The 13535-nt window shown below is 42.1% G+C and overlaps 1 protein-coding gene across 2 annotated transcripts in view; it reads right to left on the bottom strand.

Annotated features, from left to right (window-relative positions):
* Window positions 1-13535, bottom strand: part of LOC143147181 (protein apterous-like) — a 127891-nt gene that overhangs the window by 79161 nt on the left and 35195 nt on the right. Inside the window, exons 2-3 of one of the 2 annotated variants that reach the window (XM_076312207.1) lie at window positions 11633-11924; window positions 10691-11087 (exon numbers count right to left, since the gene is read on the bottom strand). In XM_076312207.1, coding sequence (XP_076168322.1) covers window positions 10691-11087; window positions 11633-11924 — 689 coding nt within the window. The remainder of the gene's footprint in view (window positions 1-10690; window positions 11088-11632; window positions 11925-13535) is intronic. The other variant, XM_076312208.1, reaches the window with a different exon arrangement.

The raw sequence follows: 13535 nt of genomic DNA, 5'->3' as shown, positions 1-13535 counted from the left end.
CTTTCTTTTTGTGTCGAATCTTGAGAAGAGGTTCAGCGAGAAATTCCTACTGAATTGATTTTGACGATCTTTTTATGTACATCGAATAATTTGTCTGGTTATTTATATTTTCAATTCAATAATTAGATTCTGATCAATTAGACCGAAAGTAGACAATCTTTAGATATCTACACAACTTTATTTGTACTCGAGTATTGTGTTTCAAACAGTAACGTATTGATCGTAACATCAGTGTCGCGTATAGAAATTGTTTCAAAATATGTAGGCATAATTTCAGAAGCAAATTTGCCATATTAGAATAAGGAAAAAATATTCGTGTAAATATATATACGCTCGATACGACCTTGTTTCTTAGTTACGTTCGTTTTTGTCTTCCAGTGATTCTCACGATAAATTCTTTCAACTCTTTCGACGTTGAAGCGCTCCGTTTGTATATTCAAGAGAGTTACCAATTAATTCGGAAAAAAACCTAGTATTTTTGAACGAATGAGATTTATAATACCTTCAAAAGCTTGCTCTCGAATCGAATGTGATACCAAAACCTAAGTAGATCTAGGTTAGGTAGGTTTGTGTATTATATCCCTTGTTCGACTTACAGAAGCTTCATCGTAAGAATCAATGAAAGGACAACTGCTATAATTCGGAAACAAGGTCGTGTCGATGATAACTTTACACGAACCTCTTATTTCAGTGTACCAAATTCATCTCTAAAATTACACTCGCATATTCTAGAACACTCTGTACATGTGACACTACGGTCGACCATTCAACACATATTTTATTCAATTTCGTACACATATTCCGCACAATAGTTGATATTCTATGCAATTGTCACTCTTACAGTATTCTGCACCTCGGTGCTTTCACAAATTGTATTCTTAGCGTTTGTTAATTTTCATTCTGTAAACCACCAATCGGTACGAAAGTTTCTCATTACGATTAAGCTTGATTCCTAATTCTTACAATTCTTGTACGCCCAATTAAATTTCACAGAATATCCCGTACTTTGTTTCACAGAAATAGTAAAATGCACGCAACGAAGAAACGAAGATAGATTAATAATACTAATCGTATCAACACAAAATACTAAGTTGTTCCAAAAGTCATTTCGTTCTTCCGTTGAAAATGAAACACGATTCTTCCAGAACGTATAAACATTTTACTAAATTATATATTCCCCATTTCGATAAACGAAACGACTCTCCGAACAATGGTTTCAGTCTCTCTCGTTCTCTATTCAAGAACTTACGATCTCACAATACGTAACGCTCTATCTACAGAACAATATCGAAGAAAACTTAAAGACACCAATGACCCAAAATTCAAAGACAAGACACCAAATTCTTCCTCAAAAACTTCCGCAAATATCCAAGGATGGCTCCCAGAGATTCGCGGACGTCGAACAACAACACACTTATCGTGTACTTAATTAAACGGAAAAGGGAAAGAAGGAATTGCTCGCGGACAGGGAGGTCAATAGGTGGTCGAAAAAAGGACGAAGGAGAGCAAGTGCACCGAGGACATCCGGGGGATGACGGCCGCCACCGCTGCAGCAGCAGCAGCATCAGCATCAGCCACCGCCGGATGACGTCCGGCCGTTGGTGCACGTGTATATCTCGTCCGGCAGCTGCACGTGTATATCGTCCGTCGCTGGTGAAATGTAGATCGACGGTGATTTACTTATCAAGAATCGACGCTTCGCCGGAGGTAAATGGTCGAGTCGTGACCATTAGTCCACGGACTGGCCAGTCCGTACGTACGGGACGGCCGTGTGTGCGAATCGTCCAGCGAGGGAGTACGCTAATATCTGCGCCGTGTGAGGCCCTCCACGGCCCAACACGATGTTCCTGTCTCTCCACCGAACGTCCACCGAGATATTCCCCCGTGAACCTTTAAATTATTTTGCGCGCCGATCTGTCGGGGACGATCGCGGAGGGACGGCGAAGTAGAGGGCGCGCGGATCGCGATCGACGAGAGGCTTGATATTTTCATTCGGTCCCCGGTACCGGGGACTAGATACAGCACGCGTTTGTAACGAGTCGTGGCTCGAATTGTCACTCTTAACGCGTAGAGTGCCAGGTCAGACATCGGTGGATGACACTAGACTTTTCGTTTAGGTTATGTCGACCATCGCTGGACTGACAACGGGGTAACGCGATATAGAGCTATGAAATGTACACTGTTTCATGGAGTTTCAGAAAATTTATTTAAAAGTTACTTCATTTTCATTCATTACGTAAAATTTATGAATTTTGATTCGTTAATTTTGATTTATTACGTTTGATCTAAACGTGAACTACCTTCTACTGCGATAGGAAACACTGGTCTTAGAATACCAGCTGCTACCAGGCAAGGATTGCCTTAGAAATACATATGACGCTCAACGTGTTGACCAGACGAGTGACACTTTCGAAGACATGGACTCGATGTAAACGTAGGATCGAGGAGAAGAGTTTTCGCGAATAGGAACGACACGAATTCGTGAATCTTCACGGAGTAAGAAGAACAGTTTCACGGGACTTTTAGCGTAAGTGAATATTCGTGGTTGAAAATGTAGTTTGTTTGGGCACTTGGGGGAGCGAGCAGCGCGCATGCGTGGCGCCATCTTGAAAGTTCTATGCACTCGATAACGCGCGACGCCCGCGCGAAGAATTGGACGCGTAAATACGAGTTTTATGAAGAAACACGAGACTTTTCGTTACTTTTATCGGGATTTGTAAACAACGATGGATAAAATTTCGAAAAATTTAACTTTTTCTTCCTCGTTAATGTTCCCGATCGCTATTGGAACAATTTCACGAGACCGATCCACGGGTAAGTCGACAACGCGTTTCGCAGTCGCGATCGTGTATTAGAATTCTGAACAGCAGTCGGAAGATTTATGAATTCGACTACTGCTTAGGCTTAGGGACGATGTTAAAGAGACGAGTGGGAAGACTAATGTACACGGAGCACTGTTTGGATGTGTCACACGTGTGGTTACTCGGTGGAAAGAATACAGCGAGGTGCTCGAGACGCGCTCGAACGAGATCAATTTTACACCGCAAATATCCTTCATCTCTTACACTCTATCGTTCCTTTCTAACGTGACTCGATGAATTTACAAAATAATTTAGAAAATAATTTCAAATAGATTTGAAAAGGACACATATAATGTGCGACAATTCTATTTTTCGTTTATATTGAACAGCAAGAAAGTCGTGTAATGTCTATTCTAGCTCTTAACCCTTGGCACTCTAAGCTTTTCTGCTACCAGAAACTGGCACCTCGATGAAACCCATCAAATCGTGTAATTCATTTAAAACGGAACATTTTCATTTCAACATTTCATATACATACGTTTACATCTTACAAGAAAGGAGTACGTGAATTTTAATTTCAATTCCAAAACATTCTGAATTTTCTGAATTGGAGAAAGTACACCGAATTGAGTGGCGATCGAGAATCACCTCTCGAGTGGAAAGGGTTAAAGTTGGCGCAACAAACGTGACGTCCAACACTCGACACAGAAGCGAGGGTTGATGTTCCAATTCGTCAAATTGCGTTATTTTCACACACAAAACACCCACCGATTCGTAACATCCACCTTTCTTGTTACACACCGGTCTTCTTGTTCCACCTGGTGTCCAAAAAATACACAGAATTCGTTCCCGGGATCTCGACTCTCGACACTGCGAGCGTACTACCGTCTGCGCCCCCTACTGTTTTTACGGCCTCTCTATATTTCTCGAGCCGACTGCACGAGTCGATAGTTGTACATCGGTGATGGCTGGAGCCGACGGTGGTAATTCGGTACATCCGTCGTTAAGGCGTGTTATAATTGGACGATTTATGGATTTGCTCGACGAACGATCGGGCCCGATGTTTGCGTTCAAGCGACGTACGGAACGAAGTGCTCGCGATGCATTGTCGCGGAGTGAACGTATCACGCGTAACGTGCAAATTGATAGCTGAACACCCGCGGCGATTCAAACCGTTGGCAATAATTCAACATCGGGGAGCCTCGTGGATGTTAAGTTTATCGGTAGTTAACGTTCGGTTGTTGTACCGGTGGACGATATAACAAAATTGTGTTAGGCTCTTTAGAGGTGCTGGCTGAATCTCGAAGATCGAGCTTCGAAATTTATTGTCCGTCGTTGGGTTTATCGTCGGATATGGTTAGTTATTAGAGAAAGAGAGTACGATTTGAGTTAATAAACACTGTTCGAGGATAGTAAGAAAGAATCGAAATTGACAGAGTTTCAGGCATCCAGTGTCGAGAGAGAGAATATTAGGGTTGATCTACTCAGGATTGAATTTATCGTACACGTGATATACTGACGAGGAGAATACCTGAAGCACGATTCTTTTTGTCGAATTATGTATAACTAACTATGTAGAATTACGTATATTTTAACAAGGGGAATACCAGAAGTATGATTCTTTTTTTATCGAGTCGTGCCTTAAAATGGTTTCAACCAACTGCCGAGAAAACGCTCTTTTATATGTTTTTTTTTTTTTAAACAGTCGTACATCGATTTATTCTAAAGTGAATATTCATGCACGAATATTCACTTCCTTCTTTGAACGTCACTCGATATCAAGTGCAACAGAAGCAGGAAGATAGTGACACGCGTAGAAACGCATCAGCTGCACAAAGGGAAAACTGCATTTTCAACGATAAATATTCAGTTGTGCACCAAACGCTGTCGGACTTTTTTTCGTTTCCTTTATGGAGTACGTTCAGTCGGTATAATCTTTTTTTTTGGTAAGAGAACTTGAAATTTTTGTTCTTTGACCTCGTTTATTTCCAAAATTAGTGACCGTGTACACTCGAAAAGAGAATATTTTCTCGATGGTTCGTAGAGATCTTTGATTTGTGATACAACTCGTTGAAAAATTATATTCTCAGCTGGAAGCTTTCCTTCTAAGTCGTCTCGAATGGAATTCAACGAGTAAATAATCCAAAACCATAACTCGGACATTAGTGACCGTATACAACCGAAAGGAAAATATTTCTAAGATTATTAAGAAGAATACCTTGATATAAAAGGGCGTGTGTTTTAAAGGGCGTAAGAAATTAAATAAATATTTCCCCAATAGTTCGTAGATATCTATAATTTCTAGAAATGATATTTTCACTTGAAACCACTTTTTGTAAATCCTCTCGAAAATAATTCAACAACTAAATAATTCAAACCCACAACTCGAAAATTAACTATACACATCCTAAAGGAAGATATTCCAAAGAATATCAAAGAGAACACCTCGACATAAAGAAACTTACACTCGTAAGTAACTAAATAAATATTTTCTCGATTAAAAAATTACAAAAATTATATTTTCACTTCACAAGGTTCTCGTTGAAAACTGATCTCGAACGGAACGCAATCGAAAAGTTATCTCGAAACAATCCAAATCCATAGTGTTCGAAAGACATCGAGTACCGGGTTAATAACAACCCCAAAACAATAAGTCGAAATTCGAATTCCGTGGAAATGGAAATCGCGGAAGAACGGTCGAACGGTTTCGTTTGAAAGGAGTTTAAAGGCAACGATTTTCGCTCGAAAAGATTACGTCCCGAGCGGCAGAATTTCCGTACCTGCGGAATTATCGCGAGTCCCCTTCGAGTTTCCCCACTTGACGAGGATTAGTGTCTCGAAACCGCGCGAAATATGGCGAGACAGGTGATTTCCGCGTACTCGAGGCCCGTCGAGGGCGCGATTGTTTTCCTCGGAATGGAAATATCGCCGTAGACCGGCGAAACGTGAGAGAATTCTTATCAAGCTGTGCCAAGTGCAACGGGAGCTTGTATGGGAATTTCGTCTGGTAAAGGAGCCGCGGGAAAATTCCACTTTTTCCCCAAGCCCTCCGGAAATCGACGCGTTGGATAACTTCCTGCGTATTATTTATCGTCGATATCCTGCGGAGAAAGTCGATCGATCGGGATGCACGATCGGTGTGAGAAAGAGAGTTCACCGCTGGGAAGAGCGCGCGCATGAAACCGTGTTTACGATTCTGGTCCGATTTATTCGGCCAATGAACGTTCAATTACCGCTTCGTTCGATGCGTTTGTTACTTCTCTCGCGACTAATGAAACGTTCAAGACAATTCTTGTCCTCGATTACTTAATCCAATAGCATTAACGACCCTGGTATCGTCTCCCCGGTTATTCAATCCAATGGTGTTAACGACCCGGTGCGATCTAAGTGCGGGCTACACGAGTTTATGAATATTGATGAAACATTTCCACCGCCCGTGAAACAAATTGGAAAACATGCAATTTATACTAATTAATAATATTCATTTATCCGGATTATTTTCCATCGATGGCCAGTCGATGGATCGGGTTTACCGAACGAAATAAATAAAAAGGGATGATAACTCGTGACGTAAACAATCCGAATTTATAATACAAACGTTAATAGAAGTACACAGAAACTCCTTCTCCTTAATCCTCGTAATACCAGCGATTCGGTCGATCGTCAGAGAGACCACGTTCGGGTCTAAACGGACCCGTAACTTGGCCTCGCTCCCACGAATATTTCCAACAGAAATTCTATCATTTTATCCTATTTTTCTTCATTTCCAAGAAAACTTCTACTGACGATATAAACGAACAATGTAAAAGTCCCTCTGGGGTCAAAACCGACCCGTAATTGAACCAAGCAAAAATACTTCGAACAGAAATTCCATCACTTCACCATACCTCTCTTAATTTCCAAGGAAACTTCTACTAACAATACAAACGAGCAATGTAAAAGTCTCTCTGGGTCGAAACCGACCCATAATTAGACCTAGCAAAAATATTCCATCACTTCTCTATACCTCTCTAAATTTCCAAGAAAACTTCTACTAAGTCTATAAACAAGCAATGTAAAAGTCCCTCTGGGTCAAAACCGACCCGTAATTGAACGAAGCAAAAATACTTCGAACAGAAATTCCATCACTTCCGCACACCTCTGAAAATTTCCAAGGAAACTTCTACTAAGTCTATAAACAAGCAATGTAAAAGTCCCTCTGGGTCAAAACTGACCCGTAATTGAACCAAGCAAAAATACTTCGAACAGAAATTTCATCACTTCACCATACCTCTCTAAATTCCCAAGAACACTTCTACTGACTCTATAAACGAGCAATGTAAAAGTCCCTCTGGGTCAAAACCGACCCGTAATTGAACCAAGCAAAAATACTTCGAACAGAAATTCCATCACTTCACCATACCTCTCTAAATTTCCAAGAAAACTTCTACTAAGTCTATAAACGAGCAATGTAAAAGTCCCTCTGGGTCAAAACTGACCCGTGATTGAACCAAGCAAAAATACTTCGAACAGAAATTCCATCACTTCACCATACCACTCTAAATTTCCAAGAAAACTTCTACTAACCCTATAAATAATCGATGCAAGTCCCCCTGGGTCCGAGAAGACCCACGCGTGTTGAACTCCGCCGGTAAAATGATTACATTTCGCAATCGAATGTAACCGCGACCAAAAGAGAAACCCATTCGGTGCACTTTTTGAATCAGCACGCGACTCCGTTATAAAAAGTGTAACCGTGTTATTTTATACCAGCGCACGATTTAACAATCGTGATGTTCCGAACTCGTGTGGATTTGCCAACGAAGGGTTCACCCGATAAAAGTAATTCTCTTCGAGTCGCGTTTCGAGGACCGTGTCTCGAAAGAACCCGCACACTCGAGCGTAGTCGATTCGACCAACGCGAACACGTTCCGCGTATCTCATTGTTTTCCGTACAAACTCGGGACGATAATTTTTTGTTATTCCATGCGTGATCCGTCGGTTGGTCGGTCGGTGCAACGGTAATTTATTGCCAATCGCGTGCACGTCGATAAAACGGGCCCTTATCGTCCCGCGGTCGAACCGACGACGCCGTAGCCTCGACGACGACGACCACGACGACGACGACGACGCGACGCGACGCGTTGCGCAAAACGCGCGTCCGCTTCGAGCAGGCACGAGTACTCTCGAGCCGCTCGTCTTCGAACGGCTCCTGGAATTACAGAAATTGCTTCCCGCTTGACTTGTTGGCGTGACGAGCGGCCCCGACTATTCTCGGCGAGTTGTTACGAGCTGACCCCGTTGCATGGATTGTTCGTTATTGAAATTGTACGACACGCCGCGGAAACGGAGGCTAACGTAATTTCGATGGAAAAAGAACGAGTGGGACAACAGACAGGAAAAGAAAGATCGAAAGAGACGACGAGGTCTTAGACGGGAACTACCATCGGGACACGGAGAGGAATCTCGTCACTGAAGATTACGTGGATAACCCTTTGAACTGGGGAGAGTAATTTTTCCAATCGAAGAAAAATTTCACAGCTCGAGATCGAAACGTTTGCAAATCGAAACACGAAAGATCGTACCTACGATTTAATTCGTTTATTCTTATTTCGGATTCGACGAGTGTCGTTCGAGTGTTCCAACGAGTGCTAGGAAGACACATTCGTCGAATTGTAATTTTTTCAGGTCACTCGAAAGCTGGCCGGTAACGATGGAACAACGTCCTTGGAATTATTATTTTAGTTTCGCGAAGGGTGGAACGGTTGAAAACGAATTACGATGAAGCACGGTTAAATATCGTATTTGTCGGCGCAGATGTCCCCATGGATTGATGATAACGCTAGGGAGAAATTCAAGTATCCACTTTCGAATGAGCTACAGGTGCAATGCGTACGTTTCAGTTCTGCGTATAAAATCGTCAAGGTTGCATGCAACAGATAATCGTACCGAGGTACTGATATAGACCTAACCGCAGAACTTCCTCGGGAAACATTGCTGATAAACGGCAGAGACACTACCCTCTGCGGTTACGGCTAATTGGTTTACTTGGGAAGATTATCAGCCGACCACGTGAAGATTCATAGGTACAAGTGCATATTGTTAATTGAAAGCCGTAACCCTGAACTGGTAAGGTGGGGTTAAAAAGACTCGTATTATTCTTACGAAGCTTGGTATCTAACCAGTCACGGTAATAAACTTATTACCGATTAATAATCCCGAACCGGTAAGGTGGAATTAAAACGACTCGCATTATTCTACCGATGCTTCGTACCGAACCGGTTAGGGTGACAAACTTATTACCGATTAATAATCCTTTGGTTCGATTTCGGTGGTTAGAATGCCGTAATTGAAGCTAGCGTGGCTACCGGATAGAAACGTAATTACCACGACTATGGCGGTAAAACGATTACTCGTTAGCAACCGTTTGGACCGTTTTTGGAGGTTAGAGTTCCGTAACTAACTTCACCGCGAGTACCACTTACGAACTTAATAACACGTGACTTGTATTCCTTCTGTTTCTTTGGCAACGACTAATTAAGTTATTACCGGTCGGTAATCATTTACCCCGACTTTGGAGGTTAGAGTTCCATAACGAATGCTAACGCTGCTACGAGTTATAAATTTAATTAGTCGCAGCCCGTGCAACTATGTTTTCCGTTTAGGTTATCGGAATAGATACAATGCTGTTATCTACAAAGGATCGTGTCTAATCACCGATAGCAATTAATTTATTACCAACGATCGTGTACTCTGATTTTGGAGATTATCGCAGCCACGGTTATTCTTTACCAAGTAACGCGTTCAATTATTGCAATCGTATCGCTAAACTTCTTATCGCTTCACGATCGAGTTTAGAGATTAGAGTTTCACAAATGACTTTAACGCGAGTATACTATTCGGTTCGGGTGAAACGTAAGTTAATTTCGTTTCCTGCGCGAAGAGTCGAATTAACTACCGTCGGATATCTAACGAATTTTCCAGTCCACGTTTTATCCTATCAATCGGGAGCTAATCGTATTGATACACGTGTCATCGACTCACCGATAGTTTTTACAATTATTATAATCGTACCGCTAAACTTTTTGTAGTGCTAAACTTTTTGTATCGCTAAACTTTTTGTATAGCTAAACTTTTTGTAGTACTAAACTTTTTAGCAGTTGACAATCGTTCGGCCCAAGTTTGGAGGTTAGAGCTCCACAAATAACTTTAAAACGAGTATACTATTCAATTCGGGTGAAACGTAAGTTAATTTCATTTCCTGCGCGAAGAATCTAATTAACTACCGTCGGATATCTAACGAATTTTCCAATCTACGTTTCACCCTACTAATAGGGAGGTAATTGCATTGACACACGTGTCATCAACTCACTGATACTTTTTACAATTATTACAATCGTATCGCTAAAGTTTTTGTAGTGCTAAATTTTTTACCGGTTGACGATCGTTTGCCCCGAGTTTGGAGGTTAGAGTTTCATAAATAACTTTAAAGCGAGTATACTATTCGGTTCGAGTAAAACGTACGTTCGTTTCCTGTACCAGGAGTCGAATTAACCACCGTCGGATATCAAACGAATATTCCAGGCTACATTTCACCCTATTAATCAGGAGCTAATTGCATTAACACACGTGTCATCGACTCAACGATCCTTTTACAACTATTATAATCCGCTAAACTTTTTGCATCGCTAAACTTTACCGATTGACGATCGTTCGCCCCAAGTTTGGAGGTTAGATCTCCACAAATGACTTTAACGCGAGTACACTACTCAGTTCGGGTGAAACGTACGTTCGTTTCCTGTACTAGGAGTCGAATTAACCACCGTCGGATATCAAACGAGTTTTCCAGCCTACATTTCACCCTACCAGTCCGGGGGTTAACCGCCTTAACAAACGTGGCATCGACTCACCGATAGTAGTCCTTCTTGCAGTAAATGTTTCCGTCTCTGCTGAAACAGGTGACTTCGCCGTCGAGGCCCTGACGGCAGTGCGAGCACTGAAGACATGCGGCGTGCCACCTTCTGTCGACGGCCTGTAGATAGAACCTGTCGGATATCCGGAGGCCACATCCGGCGCAAACCACCCCTGGAACGTCCTCGGACTGCGCTGGCGGGGTGGGCGGTGGCTCCAGCTTCGGGATAGCGTGCAAGTGTTCCGTGGTCTGCTGTTCTTGCGAATGCGTCTGGTGATGCAGATGGGGGTGGTGGTGGTGGTGATGGTGATGGTGGTGGTGGGCCGTTTGGGGCGGCATGCTCAAGTCGCTCGGGTTCTCGAAGTTGCTGTTGTTGTTCCTGTACTCTTGCCCACCTGGTCGATATATAAACACTTCGTGAACAAAATTATGAACGACACCGCGCCCGAATTATTGGAAACGGACCGAAAGGTTTTGGGGGGAAGGAAGAGGGGCGGAGAGGCGGTGACCTCGTTAGGAGCGGACGAACACGTAGGATTGAGCTTCGACGACGTGTAATAACTTTCACGGCGTGTACGGTTACATTTTTCTTTTTTCAGCAACGAAACGCGAGATGCTGGTAACTTCGACGACGAACTTCGCGCGTTGATAATCCTACACTCGCATTAATATTATCGTTACCGAGTGATATACAAAATTCAACGATCGGAGTCTATTGGAAGACTGACGACATCTATTTATACGATAAATTTATACTATATACGAAGACGATTTAGAAATTGAAATTCTATCATTTCCAAGCGGTCTTTCCAGACCTCGTCGAAGCGGAGCAGCTAGAAAAATCTACGATAAAACAGGAGAGTAGAAAATTCGAAGATTCAGGGCACCCGATAGGTGAACGAGAGGGGTGTCCCCCGATACAAAGCAGAAATTAACCAACCTCCAGGAGAATCGTAGTCCCTAGAGTCGTAGGGGGTGGTGGGTCCGTCGTAGCAGTTGTTGTTGGTGCCACAGTGGGTCTGATGCAGGGGCGTATGATGGGGCCCGTGATGGTGGGCGGCAGGAGGACTGCACGGTAAGGTGGTAGGTCGTGCAGCGTCGCCCATGGACGCGGGGAGGCAGGGACTTAGGTCCCTCGCCTGGTCCACTGCTCCGGGCCCCCCCGCGCTGCCGGGCCCCCCTTGACGCCCCACAGCCAAGCCGCTGCCACGCTCCTGCGAGCTGGCCGGCTGCTGGAACAAACACCGAGAGTCGAGGACTTTAGAAACTCAGCTTTCGTGGAGAGACGCGGTGCACGGTCACCGCGTTTTCGATAGACGGTTGCTCAACCGACTGTCGATCACGGGTAATCGACTCTCGCGGACAACGTTTGAACGGAATTGTGCAACAACGACGATGGCTCGCGAATCGTGACGAAATAAAAGTTTCTTCGGTGCGCGAATCGCGTCTATGAAACCTCTATCGCGGACTGACACGATCCAGGGATCGATCCGCGACAAATTTTTATGCGATCGATATTCGAAATACGTTGTTTTCTCTTTTGCTCGAATTTAAACGCGAATCGAAGAATCAAGTCTTGGAGAAATCAACGAACAAGATTCGTTACGCAAAGTGGGCAATTTACCCGTGTTTCGTAATGTTTGTTTTGAATGATGAACGTTCCCGTGTAAAAGGCAGAGCAGCATTAATTTAAAGTTATAATAACGTTTAACAAGCGTGAACAAGTTTTCGTTTTAAATATCTTTGTACGTCCCTGTGGTCGCGCGACGAGAAGTGAAATATACGGAAAATAGGATCTTGGGTTTGTCGACTCTTTAAAGAAATTTCAGGTTATCTCTTTTTCTCGATAGTGTTTCATAAAAGTATTGTATTTCTCCATATCGAGATTCAACGTAGACTGAACCGAAACTTACGTGAAAAAGTAAGTTTATTAAATTAAATACTCTTTTACTAAATTTCCAAAGCAATTATAGGTTCTCTTTTCTCAAGAATGTTTAATAAAACAAAAATTGTATTTTTTCATATTGAAATTGAACGTAGACAGAACCAAAACTTACGTAAAAAAGAATCTCGTTTATTAACTTTCCAAAGCAATTATAGGTTCTCTTTTCTCAATAATGTTTAATAAAACAAAAATTGTATTTTTTCATATCGAAATTGAACGTAAATAGAATCGAAATGTACGTAAAAAAAAATTTCTTTTGTTAACTTTCCAAAGCAATAATAGGTTCTCTTTTTTCAATAATGTTTAATAAAACAAAAATTGTATTTTTTCATATCGAAATTGAACGTAAATAGAATCGAAACGTACGTAAAAAAGAATCTCGTTTATTAACTTTCCAAAGCAATTATAGGTTCTCTTTTCTCAATAATGTTTAATAAAACAAAAATTGTATTTTTTCATATCGAAATTGAACGTAAATAGAATCGAAACGTACGTAAAAAAGAATCTCGTTTATTAACTTTCCAAAGCAATAATAGGTTCTCTTTTTTCAAGAATGTTTAATAAAACAAAAATTGTATTTTTTCATATCGAAATTCAACATAGAACCAAAACGTACGTAAAAAAGAATCTCGTTTATTAACTTTCCAAAGTAATAATAGGTTCTCTTCTCCAAGAATATTCAATAAAACAAAAATTGTATTTTTTCGCATCGAGATCGAAAGTACGTCCGAGTAGACTCGAAACAAAGTCGTGGAGAACGTTTCGACAATACTCTCGAATGGAGTTGCGCGCGGAGAAACAATCGCAAAACATCGAAGGCTATCGGCGAAAACGTTCGTCGGCACGTAACACTCGCTAAGCAACGTTCCGACAACGAGTTATCGCCACCGTTCGATTG

Source organism: Ptiloglossa arizonensis, chromosome 5 (assembly GCF_051014685.1).
Source record: "Ptiloglossa arizonensis isolate GNS036 chromosome 5, iyPtiAriz1_principal, whole genome shotgun sequence".
In the NCBI taxonomy this organism is placed as follows: domain Eukaryota; kingdom Metazoa; phylum Arthropoda; class Insecta; order Hymenoptera; family Colletidae; genus Ptiloglossa; species Ptiloglossa arizonensis.
The sequence above is the reverse complement of the archived record's forward strand: the minus strand, read 5'-3'. Positions and strand labels throughout refer to the sequence as shown.